Source organism: Monoraphidium neglectum, assembly GCF_000611645.1.
Source record: "Monoraphidium neglectum strain SAG 48.87 unplaced genomic scaffold scaffold00532, whole genome shotgun sequence".
Lineage (NCBI taxonomy): Eukaryota > Viridiplantae > Chlorophyta > Chlorophyceae > Sphaeropleales > Selenastraceae > Monoraphidium > Monoraphidium neglectum.
The window spans coordinates 6980-25569 of record NW_014013096.1 but is presented as its reverse complement, the minus strand read 5'-3'; the positions used below and the strand labels follow the sequence as shown (position 1 = coordinate 25569).

Here is an 18590-nt window from a genome sequence, read left to right as displayed (position 1 = left end):
GCGCGGTGCTGCGGCAGGTGGAGCGCTCGGCGCTCGTGCCCGAGGCGCTCAAGGCGTGGCTGCGCGCGGGGCAGGGCGACGGCGCGGTGCTGGCGCTGGGGGCGCAGCCCCTGCAGATCCTCTACCCTGTCGGCCGCATCCTGTGGTACGAGCCCCCCAGCGCCGGCATGGGCCGGCCGCTCGGCGCGCACGCCTGAGGCGATCCTCCCGCGCGCTGGGCCCGCACCGGTGACAGCAACCCTTGTTGTGGCAGCCCGAATTTGCTGCTGGTGAGGCCCGGCCTTTTGTTTTCCGCCTGAGTGCAGGGCCTGGCTCAGGAGCGTTAGCCTCTGCTGCCACCATCTTGAGCGGCGACTCACCACTCTGGATGATGTCATGAACCCATGCTGCAGCTGTGGACCTGGGCCGTTTATACAGGCACGGACAAATGCACCCCTGCATTCTATGCAGCCATTAGCTGTCGATTTTGATCAGGGGCGCGCACGCCGGGCTTGGCCGGTGGGCGCGCGCCATGCGCGAGTGCACAGCCAGCCCCTTGGTGCGCCCTGTCAGTATTGATCGTGTTGGTTATAGCTACAGTCGCCCATTGGTCTTGCATGTGGCAGCGCAGGGCTGCGGCTGGGCTGGGGCAAGTTGACAAGATGCGGCAAGCGGGCGGTTTCGCAGGCGGACGGATTACGTCTGTTCTGACACACACAGCTTTTTGTGCTGTGATTGTGAACCGCAGTTGGCGTTTGGAACTGGCCCCCCTGTGCACCCCACCATACAATTTTGCACTTTGCTGCACCCAAAACGCGCGCTGGCATGCACGCGTGCCATTCAAATGAGCAGTGCACGTACTGCGGCGAACGAACCACCCCACACACAGGAACGCGCTGCATGCGCAGCCCTGCGCGTTGCCAAACGACCCGCAGTTTTCGCCTGATGGGGCGCGCTGGCGCACAATTTTTCGCTCCTCTTTGCCAAGAGGGCCTGTCATGCGCCCCCCTTGGGCTCTGCGCAATCTTCGATGCAGCGGGCTTGTTGCTCACTCACACCGCTCTTGCTTGCCCTTCAGCCTCACCTCACTTCTGGTGTGCTTGTGTGTGCAGACCCGGCCTCGGCGTTGCACTTCACCGCGCCTCATCGGTCCGCATCAGCGGTTAGCGAGGTGCAGCTCCCGCGCACGCACGTCTGAACGCGCCACCTGGCCTGTGCGCCCTCCCCAGCCCAAGTTTTGATCAGTGTAGCGCTCGCTTCCAGAGCTAGGCGCCCCGCAAGCGCAGGCACTGCGGCGGCTTGTGCCCGTGGAGTGTTGAGGCAGCAGCGTGATGGCCCTCAGGGGGCGCAGGGTGGAGGCCCACGTCATCGGCGTGACTAAGCTTGCTCGGCCCCCTCTGACTGAAGCTAGCGCCAGGCAAATGCAAGCGCCTCGACAGCACCTGAGCGCCTCAACCCCCAGGGCGGCAGCTGCCGCCCTCACTGTGCCTCACACACGGCAAACTCCACGCATTTCACTTTGTGATCAGCCTCCCTAGCTGATTGCAACTGATTGGTGCTGAGCCTTTTTTGCTGTGTGGTGTCACTGTGCATCACTGCCTGCCTCTGTTGAAGAGGGGTGACGCTTTGAACCGTCCCTTTGCTGAGCTGTCCATTGTTGTTCGCAATTTGTGTACCTTGTGATAGCGACGTGTATGTAACAGTATATACGGGGTTCTTCGCATCAAGTGAGGTCAAGGCAGCGCTCCCAGTCAAATCAAAGTGATCAAAAGCAGGTTGGCATTTGAGCGTTTTCTGCCACATGGCCACCAGGACCCAGTGGCTTGTTGACCAGGAATGGATCATACCAGATTTGCCAAGTTGATGGGGACACAGAACAAACAAAAAACAGGGGAGAAACAGCAAGCAGAGGACCATGGCAAGCCAGGCTGACCTGGGCAGCTGTCAGGCTGTCCAGCAGCTGCGACCGGCTGCCACCACCGCTGCCGAGGTTCAATGCGAGGATGCCAGACTGGTCGCCTCCGCCCCGCCGCTACTGTCCGTCAGCACTAGGCTCGTCGTCCAGCCGCTGCAGCAGGTACATCACCTTTTGGGGGATCACGCAAGGCCGGGGAGGCAGGGCGTGGTCGGAGTTTCGCATATTGTTTGCGGGCAGCATGGCGCGAGGACCAGTGTGGAGTAAGGATGGCTGCCGAGTGCACGCGCGCAAACAGGGCTGCTGCCACGGGAGAAGGCCATACGACTCCCATGGGTAAGGAAGCTGCTTCAAACAGCGACTCGGTTGTGACGCATTTGCCCGCCCATTGGAACGCCGGCGAACGCCCGCATCGGTGTACGCGGGCGCAAGCACTCCGGCAAGCACGCGGCCCACCCCCCGGCCTTCACCTGCACGTCCTTTGTGAGGGGCATCACGATGCGATCGTAGATGTCCGCCAGGGCGTCAAATGAGACCTTGAACCTCGGCAGCAGCGCCGTGCCCGCGCCCGCGCCCGTGCCGCTGCCGTCGCCGTCCGCGCCCCCGCCAGCCGCCGCCGCCGCCGTCGCCCCGCCCATCACGTTGGCCGCGGCCGCCGCAGCCGACCGCGCGAACCACGCGGCGCTGCCGCCGCCGGCCGTGGTGACGTCCGCGGGGATCTCAATGTCCTGCCCAAACGTGGCCGCCTTGATGCGCACGCGCTCCACGACGCGGCGCTCCTGGGGCTCGTCGGTGAGCAGCGCCATGAGGCCGTCCGCGTCGCGCGCCCGGATCAGCGGCGTGTACGCCTCGGGGCGCGCCCTTTGGGTTCAGGGTTTGGGGGACAGAGACGTCGATGCCAGCACGCCGGGATGGTGCGAACAGGGTGGTGAACACAGCCCCAAGTGCGGAATTCAGCATGTTCGATTGTTGCATGCTCGGGGCACAAGAGAGAGTTCAAACAGGGCTGGTCGCAGACAGGACGTTGGACCGCACAGCCGAGGGATTCCCTGCGATGCGCACGTGGGGACCGCGCGCAGGGCCAGCTGCTGCAGGCGGCACAACAACCGGGCCGCACCTGAACTTGGCCTCCGCCACAAACTTGCCGTAGTGGATGCGCGACGACAGCGCCTGCAGCACCAGCACGTCCAGCGTCGCCGCGCTGCCGTAGTTGCCGTCGTCCCCGTCCTCCGCAATGGCTGGGGGCCGGGTGCGGGGGGTACAGCGGGAAAAACATGGGGTAGGGGGGCGCGTGGCACGCTGACGTGCTCCCTGGGCCCCTTCGGCGTGAGGGGTTGAGGCTGGGCTCGCAGCCACGCGCCGCCCCAAGGACGCGCCCCAACTGGAAGGACCAGACCCGTAAAAGGCTACCACTTTTCGCGAACATACTCCGCTGCTCATCTCGTTCTTAGGCGCACCGGGCAGGATCTCGTCAGTGTAGACCTGCATGATGCGGGCGTTGAGGTTGATGCGCTCGGCGCAGGGCGCCAGCACGCTGGGGTAGCTGATGGGCGGCAGCACCAGCGGCGGCACCTCGTCTGCACACCAGGGGAGGGAGGATTGTGAAGAGCCGGACAGGGTGGTGTGGGTGGAGGGCGCGCTCAACGAGGTGGGGAGCTGCTCAGCCGCGCGCCGCCGCGGGGTCGCTGTGCAGCCCTCCCAGTTTCGAGAGCAGCTGCTGCCTGCCGCAGGCAGAGGCCCTGGCGCGCACCTGGGAAGAAGGGGTGCTCCGTTGGGCTGGTGTACCGCCTCACGGAGCCGTGCAGCTGCTCAGTTTCCCGCAGCACATACTCCAGCAGCGAGTAGCGGCGCCCGCTGCGGTCATAGCCTAATGCATGTTGGGGCGGGGCGCACGGTGGTAGTAGGTGTTGTCAGGACGAGGGTGGTGGGTGGCTCTGCGGATCCAGGAACACTCGCAGGGACACAGTCACACACACAAGGACGCAATGACAGAATAACAGGGACTCTTGAATCATTGGGCATGTCAAGAGGCCATACGTCTGGCAGCAAAGCTGCAGCGCTGTGCTCAGCTGCTGAGTGTCAACAGACAGCGTATCGGGCCCATGCAACCCCAGGTCTACACCCCACCAACGGCCTTCCTTGCCCAGCAGCAGCATATGTCCGCACGCACCTGGCACTGGGACGCCCTCGGAGACATACACCGGCGTGTTGCGCGCAAACTGGGCGCGCTCGATCAGCTGGAAGATGATTGTGTCCTCCTGGCGGATCAGCGACGACCGGATGTTGGCCAGCGACAGCGTCTTGCTCATGTCCTCGTTGGCCGGCATGGACCGCTGCGACTGGGGTAGGCGCTGCGGCTGCTGCTGCTCTTGCTGCTGGTCAGCGGCTGCTGCGGCGTGCGCTGGCGGCGCGGCACGGCGGCGGCGGGCCTGGCGAGGGGTCGGCCAGTCGTATGCAGCGGCCATGTGAGCGCCAAAATTGTGCAGACCCCAAGAGATGTGTACACTTAATGCCATACAATAAGGCATAGCCGCTGCACCACACCACCAAGACAGCCATTGACAAGGCTGCGGCGGCACCAGCGGCCGGCGCGAGCGGGTGACGCAGTTGCGGTGGCCGCCCTCATTGCAGCGGCTCACCACCACGCGAGGGCTAGGTCCCTTCCGACACCATGCAGCGTGCCAGCTGCTTGGAAGGGTGCTCTTGCCGGGATTGAGCTGCACCGAGCTGCTCTGCGACGCCTTCAGGAGGGAAGACATCGGCGGATCAATCCAGGGCTGAATGCCACGGTGTATAACTTTGTCGTATTCACCAGCACGATGCAAGCGCGCACGGTCGACAGAACACGGGGATCCCTTGTCGTGTTTTTAGGCAGGCGAGTTCAATCTGATTAGAGTGTGATATCATAAACTTTCGTGTGTGGTGCGATTCACGATGTAGACATTCAACTTGGATGTCCTGCTGTGTATAGTGATCTAAAAGTCACCCCCCACTTTGTCATGCTCTCAAGGTGAAGACCACGTGGTTTGGGCAGCATGACATCAAATCTGTGGTCTCCGTGCTACGCTTCAGTCGCTGATGCTCAGGTCGAGCTGGGGCGCTTCGGGCACAGCGCATCCGCCCTCGAAGCCAAGGGTGGCGCTCAAGTCGTGGTCGTCTATGGCGGCGTCTCTGCACAGCGCGGGTGAGCAGGGTGTGCATCCGTGCGGTGTCCTTCTACCATCTGCAACCACACGCGGCACTAGATTGGGCCAGCAGGAGCGTATACTGGCTTGGAGTCGCACGATGAGTCTGCGCCCTGCTGATTGTGCTGTCGCCCTCCCCTTTTCAGCCCTGAAGGCGCAACGCTGGCGCAGAAGGCCCTGGGGGACGTGATGGTGCTGCAGGTGGGGCTCTAAGTCGTCGACAGCGTCAGCAGCTGCGCAGATTGCTAAAAGTATTGGGAAGTGGCAGTTGGGTTTATCCCTGCGTGTGCGAGTGCCTCAGCCCATGTGTCCCACTCTGCAGCAGCAACCAATCACATACACGTACAAACACACACAAACAAATACGCAAACGCAAATGCACACACAAAATCGCGTCTCATTGCACATACGCACACACACCAGCCTCCCTCGCACTTTTGCGCCTGATGAAGGTGGAGAGCGGGACATGGTCAAAGCCGGACGTCATTGCGCCGGCTTCCGGGGGCCCCGGCCCGCGCGCATTCCACTGCGCCGCAGCACTGGGGCGGCGCGTGCTCGTGTTTGGCGGCCACATCCTCACGCTCGAGGCGGGGCGCAAGCGGCGGCTGTTTTTCGACGACCTGTGGAGCCTGAATGTGGTGGGTGGGTCGAATGATGACTTTGATTGAAAACAACTGACCATGTGCAGCGTCCATCAGCAGCAGCATTGGATAGCATCATGCTCAGTCCAAGGCCACGTTCGCAGCCCCCTGCGCGGAGCTGGCGTGGTCCCGTGACCCCGACCCAGTCACGAGGCGCACTCTGACGGCTGCATGCAACTCCTCAGGAGGACTGGGAGTGGCGGCGCGTGGAGGTGGCGGCATCATCACCGCTGCCCCCGAAGCGCGACATGGCAGCGCTGGCTGCCCTGGCGGACGGCCGCCTGCTGCTCTTCGGCGGCCGCAGCGAGGCGCAGCGCGCTCTGAACGATGCCTGGGTGTTTGACACATCAACGTGAGCTTCTACGATTCGCTTCCAGGACATGGCACGAAGGACCCGCGTGGCAGTGCGGTCATGCCGCCGCTCCGTCGTGACAAGACCGTGCCAAAGCAGGCGCAGCAGCTGGCATGGCCTTAGCCTTTAAGGACTTGAAGGTGTTCCCGGCAACCCCTCTCTTCTGGTCCCTCATGCCCGCAGGTCTGCTTGGACGCAGCTGAAGCCCGAGGGCCCCCTGCCGCCGCCCCGCAAGATGCACGCGCTGGCGCCGGTGCCAGCCGTGCCCGGGCAGCCGCCGGCCGCGGCGTTGTTTGGTGGGGAGAAGGACAACGGCCTGCTGGACGACCTGTGGGTGCTGCAGCTTCCCGGCAGCTGCGCCCTCGGCCCTGATGGTGGCGACGGCGATAGCAGGCAGCAGGAGCCGCCTGCGGCGGCGGCGGCAGCAGAGGGCTGCGGTGCCGTCGCAAGTTGGACGCAGCTACGGATGAAGGCGGGGCCGGGGCCGCGGTTTGGCCACGCTGCAGTAGGTAGGCATCGATGGGGCCCTGGCAGGGAGGTGCTTGAGCCCAACACCCGACAGCAATGCACTCGCGAGCAGAGGGCGCCCTGGGCTCCAACCCATTCGTGCTCCGTTTGTGGTGAAAGCACTCCTCCGGTCCCTTGCACCGCCGTCGCAGTGCTGCCGTCCCCGCCCTCTGCGCCAGACGGCCATTCGGCCGAGGCAGCTGCAGCAGACCCCGGCGCGGCCCCCGCAGCGGCGCCCACCTGCAGCGGCTTGTTGGCCGTTTTCGGCGGCTGCATGGACCAGAGCAGCTTCCCCTACCTGGCCAGGAGCTACGTCCAGACGGCTGAGCTGTGGCTCGGGGACATGGGCGCCCTCACGTGAGCACAATACCCTCCTTGCCTGCTTTGGCTGCCAGCTGCGCCCCCCAGGGCTGAGGCTGACGCGCGGGGAAGGGCAGTGCTGGGTGCACCTCGGCTGAGAGCAGGCAGCTCCTGACAGTGCAAGCCTGTCCTCCTTGTCGTGCTGCGCAGGTGGGTTCAATTACCACAGCCCAGCAGTGGCGCCCCCGCCAGCGCGGCCGCCTCTTCCCAGCCCGCCAGCCCCGCGGGCTCCTCGCCCGCGGCGCCCGCGGCGTGGCCGCGCGAGCGCATGTGCGCCACGCTGACGCCCCTGCGGGACGGGCGCGTGCTGCTGCTGGGGGGCCGGTGGCGGGAGGGCATCTGCGATGACCTCTGGTGGCTGGAACCGGTGGGCTGCCGGCAGCATGGGATGTGTGGGGGCGCGTGAGCAGGCACAACCAAGGGGAATTGTGCCAGCAAGCACGCTGGGGTTTGAGCATCACAATCAGCGTGTCTTGCGCCAGAGAGGGGTTTAGCGTGATTGCACGAGTGAAATTTTGTGCGTGCACATGCTCACGCAAGCTGCCAGCTGGTCTCCTCAATAATCCGGTCCGTGCGTTGCAAACCCTTCCCCACCCCCGCAGCCCGACGAGCTGCCAGCGGCAAGCAGCAGGGCCCTGGGCACCCTGCCCTCTGTGGAGGCCAGTGCACACACGGTCCTCAGGTGACGATTGCTCACAGCCACAATGACCAACTCGTCGTCGCCTGCGCAGCCGCCGCGCCCTGTATGTGGTTTGGAATGTTCACTAGGGGGCCATGCGCACGCGTGCTCAAATCCCTGATGTACGAGGACCCTCTGCCGCCGCTCTCGTTGCCTTCTATCCAAACAAAGGCCACCGGCGGGTCCCCAGACATCCCTGCTACAGTCGCTGCTGCAGCCCTTGCGCGCCAAGGACGCGCCCCCACCGCCACCCCCGCCGGCAGCAAGCTCGCCTGCGCCCACGCCCGTGCCAGCAGCTGCGCCTGCCGCAACGCCCAGCGGCAGCGACGCCACCAGCCCCCAGGGCTCGCAGCCCGGCAGCCCGCGGCTGTCGCGCCTCGGTTTCGAATCCTCTCCAGCCCTGATGCGACCAGACAACGTCGGCGCGGGCGGCGGCGGCGCCAGCGGCATTGAGGCCATTGCTTCCGCAACGGCCCAAGCTGCCGATGCAGCAGCAGCTGCCTGGCCCGCGCAGCCTGGTTCGGCCGCTGCAGCCCAGCCGCTGCCGCACCAGGGCCCGCCACAGCAGCAGCAGGCGCCGCAGCAGCCGCAGACCCAGCAGCTGCCGCAGTGGTCGCGCTTGGCACAGCTGCAGGCGGCAGGCACAGGGCTGCTGCAGGCCACTGGCAGCGGAGATTGGTCTGAGCTGCGGAACGTGATCCGCAACCCTGGGGCTGCCCTGTCATCAATCACCACAAAGATCGGCAACCAGCTGCAGCCAGGGTGCGTGAGTCACCCACATATGCGTGTGTGTGCGTATGTGTGTGTGTGTGTGTGTGTGTGTGTGTGTGTGTGTGTGTGTGTGTGTGTGTGTGTGTGCTGCGCTGCCTTTGCAGCTCTGCAAGAGGGCAGGGGGCTTCCTACCAGGGCTGTTGCCTAGCGCGCTAGGGAACAGCCCGGCGATGATGCGCCCACTGCTGCATCGGCGCAGTGTTGCGCGCTGCAACCTGAGGTCGTTTGCACAGCCGCCCCTCTTCTTCTTGCACCCTGCTACACTGCAGCCGGCAGCCGCAGCAACCAATCAGCAATCACCCAAACACATGCCCTCCATCCTGACAGGCTGGAGGCGCTGACTCAGCGGCTGGGCAACACCGCCCTCCTGGACTACACGAACCTGACGGCTGCAGGGGCAGCTGAGAGGCCACCCGTGCCCAACACGCAGCCCGTGCCGCATTCATCCGCCCTTGGCCCGCTCGCCGCCCTGCGAGCGCAGATGGGCCTGCCGCCTGGGGGTCCCGCCGCCACTGTCGGGGGCGGCCGAGTGACCATGCCGCCAGCCGGCCACCTGGCGGGCCTCGCCGCGCTCGGGCACGAGCTGCTGGGCGGCGGCGACAGCCACGGGGCAGGCGGCGCGCATGACAGGGATGCCGGGTTGGGGGCGGAGGTGCTGATCTCAGCGGCTCGGCAGCGGCTGATGGCGGCGGAGCCCAACTCCCTGCCAGTCGGCCACGCACGGCTGTTGGCTGCGGACTATGCCAGCCTGATGGGCGCGGAGCTGGAGCGCCAGCTGCTGAGGAGGTGCGTGGGCATGTTTCCAGCTGCTGCACATTCCAAGGGCAAAAGCTGTCATTGCATGTTGCTTCCATGCCCTGATACGATGCGCACTGCACTGGTGTGTGAGTGCGCTTGCCTGACACTGTTTTTGCCTGCCGACCTCCACATGACCCGCCCGCAGGCTTGCATCCAGCGAGGCAGGCACGTCATCATCGGCACGCATTGACCAGCAGCCGTGGCCCAGCGACTCTCTGCTGCGAGCGGCAGAGAGCGGCGCTGTGCGTTTGGTCGATGTTGCGACGCTGCAGCAACAGTACGCGCGGCTGCTGGGTCCCAGCGTGGCTTGACCACTAGGCTAGTAACACGCTTGATGGGCAGTTGCAAATAAGCCCCTTGCAAAGTGTTGCTGGACAAGCCGCGTGAGCTTGCGAGGACGTGGTGGCATCAGATAGAGGCACCGCATCCCAAGGGGCGGGGCCGTGGTGCGCACCGGGTGGCCCTGCACAAGCGTGCGTGGGCCGCATGCCTTGCTGCACACCCAGGTGGACATAACCAACTTTGGTGTGTTGACAGGCCCAAGGCGCGCCCCTGAGTGTATCTCAGAAGCTTTGTTGCATTCATGCGCACGCTTTGCAGCTTGTTTCCTGGGCGGCGGCCTCACGTCAAATGCAGTGGTGTGGCTGGGAGAGGGTGCATCCCTGGGTGCAAACACAGGTGGACATAACCAACTTTAGTGTGCTTTTAGGCCCCAGCCGGGCCCCTGCATGTGTTGCAACAGCTTGACTGCATAATCATGCACCCTTGGCTACCCTTCCCCTGGCCGGCAGCCCCCTCTTGGCAACCACGCACCTGGGCGCCATGCAGACTGAGTCAACCAGGTGCTGCAGGGGGCGCCATCCGAGCGCTCACCTCCTGATCGCCCCGACCTGCCGTTGTGTAATGATCATCATTTCGATGCTTCCATACTTCGTTCGCGACATTTTGTAGCTCGGATACAGAGCGGACAAATACCCACTTCCGTGTCACTTGCCCACACCCTGTTTGAGTGAAGAACGAGGGGGAAACATGTAGCTTTCATCATGGGGGATCACGGACACTGACAGCAATCACTCAGCATCACGCATGCAGCTCACCGCGCCAGGCCGCCCGCCCGCTTCAAGAGTTGCTGCTGCTGCAGCGGTGCGCCAGGCAGCGGGCGCCGCAGGCGCGCTGCCGCGCCAGGCGCTTCGCGACATGAGATGACATGGTGAATCCGCTGCCTGCTGTATGGGCGGCGCCTGCAGCGTGGCTGGCGGGGCGGACGCGCGCGTTCTTGTGAGCAGGCCCCGCAGCACCAAGGCCCCACCAGGCGGACATAACCGACCGCGGCAGGCGCGTGCAGCTGCGCCTTGCGGCGATGCGGGCCTGGGTGAGGTCTCTGAGTCCAGGGATCTGCGTGTGCCCTGCTGGGACCAGGGCGCAGTGGCCGGTGACGCGGATGCAGAGGGGCCTTCCACGCTGCACGGCCCTGCAGGTGTGGCGCCCATTCGGCGGCAGAGCTGATGGCTTGCTGCCGGGCTGGCATGGGGATGGTGGCACGACTGGAAGGCGTGGCGGGTGCCTGTTGACCCTAGGGGTCACCGCGATCCACAGCTTTGCCGTGGTCCGTGTGCCATGACTGCTGCGGTAGGGCGCCTTGGTGAGGGTGTTGACGACAGACTTGCAGGGGGCGTTGACCTGGGGCCGTTCACAGTGCGCGCGCGCAAGCACACCTGGGCCGGCTTGGCCTTGTTCCTCGGGGCACACTACTGGTGCTGTGCGCCAGCAGTGCGCAGCGATGCGTGTGTGCGGGCAGGGTGGCCCTGCAAAAGCGTGCGTGGGCTGCATCCCTTGCTTGGTGCCCACGGGGGTGGACATAACCAACTTTGGTGTGCTGACAGGCCCCAGCCGCGCCCCTGAGTGCATTTCAAAAGCTTTATTGCATGCATGCGCACGCTGCGCCCCCCCTTCATTGGCCGGCAGCCCCCCTTGGCGACCACCCAGGCGCCGTGCAGACTGAAGTCAACCAGGTGCGGCGCGTTTCGCGATCCGGGCGCTTACCTCCTGACTTCCCTGGCCTGCCGTCATTGTATATTGAGCATTGTGATGTGTCCATGTTCACTTGCGGCATCATATCGCTCGGATATACTGCGAGCAAGCAACCATCTCCATGTCACTTGCCCGCACAACCCCTTTTTGAGGGGAAACGGTCGTTTTCAGCACAGTCAGGGTCGGCACTGAGCGCACAGTGCACATATGGCAGCCTTTGTGCGCCCCCTTACATTCAATTTGAGGTCATCATCGCACGTGCTGACAAGCTGCATACAATATTAATTGACTGGTTACACGAAAATCAAGGCGATACAATTGCATGCATAGTGGCAGTGTGTGTGCCACAGATGATCAGCAAAGGTGTGACATCAGCCGGTCAGGCTGCTGGGTGCTTGCCACCTTGCTCTAAAAATCCCACACTTGGCAGGTGGGAAGAGGTGGCAAGTTGGCATCATGAGTGTAGCGCTTGCCGCGCTTGAAGGCATGACGAGGGTGGCAGTTGTGTTGACTGGGTCAGTGAAGAGCAAAGTGTTGAACCACTGCACAATTGTGGCTTCTGCGTCCTGCTTGAATGCGTCCGGGGGTTGCGTATGTGCTACAAGGAGATTTGATGGCCATGCTGCAAACGGGAAGGTGGGCACCACAAAACGGTCATTGCTTGCACATCTTGAGCTCTTCAAACACACCAGGGCCCTTGTTTCAGAGCGTCCCACACCGTGCCTTTCGGCGCGGCTGGCCCCGCCCGCGCGTGGCTATTGAATCCCTGTTTTTCGCCTTCTGCTGTGGGTGAGTCTCATGCTCTTGTGTGTTCTCCTGCTGGTCTTGCTGCTGCTCCTGATTTTGCTGCTGCTGCTGCTGCTGCTGCTGCTGCTGCTGCTGCTGCTGCTGCTGCTGCTGCTGCTTGTTCTGCTTGGCCTCCTGCAAGGGCTGAAGGCTCTTCTGCTCGACGTTGTCGTGCTCTTCCCTCTGCACTTGCCGCTTGACAGCCTCCAGCTTGGCTCCCTGGGGGTCCCCTTGCGTGCCCGACTCCCGCAGGTGGCCGACCCAGTCCTTGAATGGGGACGTCTCCAGGCGGTCTGCGGCACCCGCAAAAAATTTGCGGAGCTGGCAGACGTAGTCAAAAACCAGCTCGTTGTTGGGGGTGGCAGAGCGCTGCTGAACCTTAGAGCTCACAAGGACGCCGCCGATGTAGTTCTGCAGGCCAAACAGCTCCCCTGCAAGCAGCGGCATTCAGGAGCAGTCGGTATACTGACGGGTCAGCAGCAGGTCAGCAGCAGGGAGGTTGACCAGCAAGGTCCCCAAAATGTAGATCAGGCGTAGGTCAACAGGGGCAAGCTTGGCGATGCAAGCAGCCCTTTCAGCAAGACCGTTCACCCGCCGACTGGCCGTCGCCGAAAGTGGTGGCGAGCCAGTCCGGGTCCGCATCAAACAAGGCCAGGGACTCCTCTGCCGACACATCCTCAATGGCCTGCGCCACGGGCTTGGCCAGTTCCTCCACTATCCTGAGCATCTGCTGGCCAATCTCCTTGCGGCTAAGGCCTGCCAGGCCCCCTGCCGCCGCGGCGTGCTTCTGCCGTCGCTCGCGTACGCCAGGCGCCGAGGCCCACGACCCCGCGGACGCTGAGGCCGCTGCACCCGCGGCGTGTGCACAGGCGGCAGCTTCGGCCTCTGCCCTAGCGATCTGGCGTAGCTGCAGCTCCAGCTGCACAAGGTCCTCAAACAGCTTCTGCTGGGTCCTGGCCTGGCCGGCACGCTGCTGGCCGGCGGCCGCGCGCTTCTCGAGGCTGGTGGCAAAGACGTCCACGGAGTGCCTGATGAACGCGCGCGCTAGGTTTGGTATCTGCTTCAGGCAAAACTGTGGTAGGGTGAGTGAGAAAGGTGGGGCAGGGTTGTGCGTGTGGGTCGCTGGCAGCAGGGCTGGTATGATGCATGAAAGGGGTCATGCAGCATGCATGCGACCAGCTGCGCATGCCATGTGAAGCCATAGCGGCAAGACTGCACTGAATCCCAACGCATGTTGCACGTCTTCACCATCCTCATGCCGGCCACCCCAGCAAGCATCTGGGGCGTCACGACGACTCACACCTCTCGAGTGAACTGCGACCCCATCAGTAGCAGCAGCGCAGGTCGATAGTTACGCCCTTGACAACCATCCTGCGGCGCGCCTGGACCTGAGCCCTGTCGCGCAGGCCAGGGACATGCTGCTCCACGCCCAGGTCAATCACGATGTGGGTGATCTCATTAGTCACTGCAGTGGGCGGCAAGGGCAGAGATGGTTGCGAATGGCTTCGGTGTGGGGTTGGCGGGAAACAGGGTGATGATGATGAGTTGGCCGGGTTTCGCTTTCAAGCCCACCTTGTGACCGCTGCTTGAGCGGTCTGCCGAGGAGCGTGTTGCGCAGCTGTGTTACATCGTAGCCGACCCCCTGCAGCTCGATGCTTGACATGGTGCAGCAGCTCCCGCAGGCCGTGGACTTGACACAAGGCTTCACAAAGATCCAATTGATCCCCGGGGCGGGCCAGATTTGCGTTGCGGTTTGTGTGTCGCGATCTAGTCGACTTGCCGATCTCAAGGGGCGAAGGGGTGGGCAGCGCAACTGAATTCCTACGCGTTATTGACGCAGCTACATACATTGTGTTAGGGTAATAATGGTTGTGGTCGTGGCTTTGAAGTCTGTCCGTCATGGTGCCAGTGCCTTCAGAACTGCAGCATCCGCTGCCTCCCCTTTCTGCCCCCGTGCTTGGTGAAAATCTTATAATACCGTATTTCAGAGTTGCTAGCTCACCGGTGGGTGTCCATGTTTCGGCTGCCGAGTTGTCAGATCATGACCAACAGCTCAACCCAAGTCAAACACGTCAACGCACCTCACGTTCAGGTACGCGGCTGACTGGTGGGCACGTATCCATTCATTGGCGCGTGATGGACCTGCATACTCACACTTGGTACATGGTGTAATGGTCGCCCATGGGGCACTCCAACACGAGAAATCCCTGCTGGTCTTGACCTTGCCCAAATCTGCAACTACTTGCATGGGGCCACAAGAATGCAGCTGTTCTACTGTGGTTGAACAAGGCGCTTGCGTTTCTTGATGCCTTTGTCTTGTTGCAGCACAAAGCCTTCCATGCTGTTCTGGTATCATCCCGACATTGTCTGCAAAAGTCTTGCCGGAGGCAGGAGTGCTGCTGCGGAAGGGAATGAAGGCCAACGCGCGTGTCAAAGCGGGCACTTTATTGGACGCTCTCCAGCGGTCCAGGATAAATGCATGCCGGAATGAAGCTGCTGATATGCATACAGCACATGTTCAGGGCAAGGCGCACCACCAGACCTCCACCGATCGTCTAAACGCACGGGGGCTTGGTGAGGGGGCGGCGCGGCGGCCTCGGCCCCCGCAAGCCAGCCCCCTCTTCCTTAATTTACGCGGGCGTCACAGCCTGCGTAGTCTCTCTCTCTCTCTCTCTCTCTCTCTCTCGCACGGGGGCCTGCCAACTTGCAATATCACAGCCTTTTACACCTCTTGATTATATTCTATCACGCCCCTGCGCCGCCATCTAAGGTGAGGTGTGAGCCAGTTGTGTACGTGGCGCAGGTGCACAGCCACAGGACCGCCTCCGCCACCTCCTCAGGCCGCGCGATGCGGCCGATAGGGTAACTGGCGTTGGTCGTGGCCTGGGTGTGTTTGAATACAGTGCAGCCATTGAGATCAGATCTTGATACTTTGTTTGCCCACCAACAACACCCAGGGGGCAAGGGGAAGCGAGGTAAATTACTCACCGCGGCAACACTGGCAACCACCTGCCCTATGTCAAGAGCCACGCGCCAGATACAGATACCTTTCAGCAGAACCTCCGGTAACTTCTTGTGCACATGCATGATTAAGCTAGCTGCGCACTCTCTATAGATAGTACCACACGCCAATCTATCAAACCAAAGCTTCCTCTGCTGCAGACCACCTACCTGCCAGTCTGGCCACCGCTGTACAAAGCGCTGCACCATAGGTGTGTCTGTGGATGCGGGGCAGACACAATTGAGGCGCACGCGGCCGGCGTACTCGAGCGCAACACTGCGGGCCAGGCCGATGAGGGCGTGCTTGCTGGCCGAGTAGGGAGCGAACTCGGGCATGCCGCCCAGGCCTGCAAGGATGAGCAGCGAAGCAAGGCTGCAGCAGTGATGGATGAAGCGTTCTTGAGGTCAGCAAATTGAATGCTAGAACCCTGGTCAAGGGTACTGTGATGCAGTCACCTTACTTGTCGGGCGGATACATACCTTGCACGCCGCTGAGCCTCCTGCTTCTCTGCTAGGTATGCGGGTACATCATGAGTGCTTTGTGATGCACCTCTTCACACAAGCGTTGTCTGAGCAGGAAAAATCTACGCCGCCCGCAGCTCGCTCGCCATGCGCATGTTTAGTGTAGGGCCCACCCCCTGCCGCACCTGCAGTTGAGCTTGTGATCACCACAGCCCCCTCCTTCCCCGTCTCCACCAGCAGCGGCAGCAGGTGTTTCAAACACAGCCACGATCCCCTCAGGTTGACGGCCATGAGAGCATCAAAATCAGAGGTGGGGTAATCCTGCGTCACAGCACGGCTACCCTCCACACCAGCAGTGACCGCGGCGTAGTGCAGCGCGCCACACCTGATAACTTTGCAGAGTAAATCAAGGCTCAGCATGATGCATTAGGATCAAATTGGATGAGCATGATCATGGTTCACATCAGCAGCATCAGCAGCATCAGCAGCAGCAGCAGTAGCAGCGTATGACATCCGTGGCAGTCCCTTGCCTGCTGCGGATCTGCTCCGCCAGGGCGGCCACTGCCGCCTCATCCCGCACGTCTGTGTGGACAAATACCCCTTGGCCCCCGCAGTCTGCGGGTGGCATGTGGTGGAGGTCGTGAGGCAGACGCTCTGGGCCCAATTTATGTTCGCAAGGAGGCCCGCTGGGTTCACGCAGGCACCCGCCGCCACCTGGCAGCGCCCAATGCAGACAGCTCCTGCAGTGAAGCGCTCTTGCCTTGTACAAGCGTGCAGGTCTCCTCGCCGCCCTCACGGTCAATGTCTGCAATGACGACTGTGACTCGATGTCCCACATTCTGCTGGCCGCGACGCGCCGCATCGGCAAAGGCGACAGCGATAGCACGGCCAATTCCGCTGGACCCACCCGTGACAACCACAACTGTTCCAACTTCTGGCTGAGAGGTGCTGGGCTCCATACCGGGCGAACCCCTTGGTTCGAGATCGAGAGTTGCGGGTTCGATCATAGCCTTTCGGCAATGCGTTGATCTGTGGGGATGCAAACCAACATTTACCACGCCACCTGCTTCGGCTGCAACACTTGCATGAACTCCTGCTGCCCGTACTGGCTGGACTGCTGGTAGTGACACCGGCACTCGCAGTGCCCTGCAAAAGTGACCCATGAAGTAGGGCTTGCAGCAATATCCTCTGGCAATTTGTGTTAAATATTGACTGCAGCACAGTATAAGCCTCTGCAGCACCATGTGGGCAGCCAGCGGCCTCGTGCCGTGCAGCGCAGTCAAAAGCTGTCATCATTGATCCTTTGATCTGTACTTGCCAATTGTTTGTACACAAGAGTACCTTGTGCCGCCTGGTGGAGGCGCTTTGACGGCAACCTGCTTCTTATTGATCGCAATGCATAGATTGGGGCGCTTCTGTCCGGCTGCTAACTGGCATGCAATGGCCAAACGCCAACTGTAAGCGCATTTGGCAGTGCTCCGATACTGCATTAAACCTGCTGCCGCATTTTATCATCCTGGTTTCTGTTGGTGTTGCCGTTCACCAAAGTGTTATTAGATATTACGCAGCTGTAGGAGGTCAACATTTGTGCACATAGGGCATCTACAAGGGGAGTCCCAAAGCGCAAGCTTGCATGGCTCATGACACTAGCAACCACACAGGCTGCTCTGATTGCCTGTCTTATCTGGCCTATCCCAGGATGCGCAGCAGCAATCAACGCAAAATACAGTGCCCTGCGGGACCGCCGACAATTATCGTAATGCCTGAATAAAATGTGCCCATAGCCTGCCAAATCGCGCATCACTGTGAAGCATGCCGCAGCTCAACATTCTTCTCTTTCTCACGCACCCGCTCCACCATCCAGCGAGAGGTGCGAGCCAGTTGTGTACGTGGCGGAGGTACACAGCCACAGGACCGCCTCCGCCACCTCTTCGGGCCGCGCGATGCGGCCGATTGGGTTGCTGAGGTTGGTGGCGGCCTGGCGGAGGGTGGGGTGAGGGCGTGCTGCTGATCGTGCGTGGCGTATAGGTGGATGCTGTCGGTACTGTTATGCAGACTTCGCATGGCGGTCAAAGAAACTCAAAGCCGCTCACGGTGGTTTGCAACCTCAGACAACCCCCCTTGCCATGTGCGCCAGATGTAAGCAGTTAGCCCTGAGCAAAATTGAGCTGAGCGGTGTTGCCCAGATCGAATCAAGCGCAGCCCTTCATCAAAAGCCTTGCTATAGGGGCGACCTACCTGCTCCCAGTCTGGCCTCTGCTGCACGAAGCGCTGCACCATGGGCGTGTCCGTGCCAGAGGGGCAGACACAGTTGATGCGCACGCGGCCTGCGTACTCGAGGGCAACGCTGCGGGCCAGGCCGATGAGAGCGTGCTTGCTGGCCGAGTAGGGAGCAATCTCGGGCATGCCACGCAGGCCTGTAGGGGCCGATGATGGAGGGATGCTGCAGCAGTGTTAGGGGTGGCGTGGGGTAGGTGGTCCAGAAGTTGCCACCCAGGCCCAGCGAACACAGCGCCCCAAGGCTGGAGCCGGCCCTCCGCTCCGGGAAGTGTGTTCTCAGGCAACCCTTTACAAGTGCTTGCTCGGCAGTAATTCATGCCACGCCTGGCATCTTGTCCATGCTCAATGCATGAACAGCACAGGGCCCAACCCCTGCCGCACCTGCGATTGAGCTTGTGATCACCACAGCCCCCTCCTTCCCCGTCTCCACCAGCAGGGGCAGCAGGTGTTTCAAGCACAGCCATGATCCCCTCAGGTTGACGGCCATAAGGGCATCAAATGCAGAGGTGGGGTAGTCCTGCGTCACAGCGCAGGGACCCTCCACGCCAGCATTGACCGCGGCGTAGTGCAGCGCGCCATGCCTGGAGGGATATGTTCGATTGTTTGGCACCGCCGCTCAGTTTGGTGCAGCACAACCGAGTCACGGTAACATGTGCAGTGGGGCTCACCAGTGCAGCAGCAGCGGCAGCGGCAGCAGCAGCAGCAGCAGCAGCAGCAGCAGCAGCAGCAGCAGCAGCAGCAGCAGCAGCAGCAGCAGCAGCAGCAGCAGCAGCAGCACCAGCAGCACCAGCAGCACCAGCAGCACCAGCAGCAGCAGCGGCAACGCGGGTCTTTGCACCTGTGA

General features: G+C 62.3%; 6 protein-coding genes across 6 annotated transcripts; 3 read left to right on the top strand and 3 right to left on the bottom strand.

The window, feature by feature from the left end:
• Window positions 1-17: 17 nt before the first annotated feature.
• On the top strand, window positions 18-197 carry MNEG_3999 (hypothetical protein; the record flags this gene model as incomplete). The annotated part of the gene is made up of 1 exon (XM_014047530.1): window positions 18-197. A coding segment is annotated over one exon (180 nt), but the record flags the coding sequence as incomplete, so codon positions are not given.
• A 1814-nt stretch (window positions 198-2011) lies between these two features.
• Window positions 2012-4221, bottom strand: MNEG_3998 (hypothetical protein; the record flags this gene model as incomplete). Its single annotated transcript, XM_014047529.1, has 6 exons — window positions 2012-2065; window positions 2365-2755; window positions 3012-3132; window positions 3352-3471; window positions 3645-3761; window positions 4065-4221. The coding sequence occupies 6 exons, from the start codon at window positions 4219-4221 to the stop codon at window positions 2012-2014; spliced, it is 960 nt and encodes a 319-aa protein (XP_013902983.1).
• A 1304-nt stretch (window positions 4222-5525) lies between these two features.
• On the top strand, window positions 5526-9498 carry MNEG_3997 (hypothetical protein; the record flags this gene model as incomplete). The annotated part of the gene is made up of 9 exons (XM_014047528.1): window positions 5526-5717; window positions 5906-6072; window positions 6256-6581; window positions 6732-6936; window positions 7090-7306; window positions 7542-7621; window positions 7790-8380; window positions 8717-9175; window positions 9333-9498. 9 exons carry the CDS (start codon window positions 5526-5528, stop codon window positions 9496-9498), a joined length of 2403 nt encoding a protein of 800 aa, XP_013902982.1.
• A 2422-nt stretch (window positions 9499-11920) lies between these two features.
• Window positions 11921-13667, bottom strand: MNEG_3996 (hypothetical protein; the record flags this gene model as incomplete). The annotated part of the gene is made up of 4 exons (XM_014047527.1): window positions 11921-12435; window positions 12596-13076; window positions 13393-13469; window positions 13577-13667. 4 exons carry the CDS (start codon window positions 13665-13667, stop codon window positions 11921-11923), a joined length of 1164 nt encoding a protein of 387 aa, XP_013902981.1.
• A 1082-nt stretch (window positions 13668-14749) lies between these two features.
• Window positions 14750-18233, bottom strand: MNEG_3995 (2,5-dichloro-2,5-cyclohexadiene-1,4-dioldehydrogenase; the record flags this gene model as incomplete). The annotated part of the gene is made up of 7 exons (XM_014047526.1): window positions 14750-14887; window positions 15176-15351; window positions 15652-15787; window positions 15978-16081; window positions 17315-17444; window positions 17705-17883; window positions 18128-18233. The coding sequence occupies 7 exons, from the start codon at window positions 18231-18233 to the stop codon at window positions 14750-14752; spliced, it is 969 nt and encodes a 322-aa protein (XP_013902980.1).
• Window positions 18234-18323: 90 nt separating this feature from the next.
• On the top strand, window positions 18324-18590 carry MNEG_3994 (hypothetical protein; the record flags this gene model as incomplete). Its single annotated transcript, XM_014047525.1, has 2 exons — window positions 18324-18339; window positions 18418-18590. The coding sequence occupies 2 exons, from the start codon at window positions 18324-18326 to the stop codon at window positions 18588-18590; spliced, it is 189 nt and encodes a 62-aa protein (XP_013902979.1).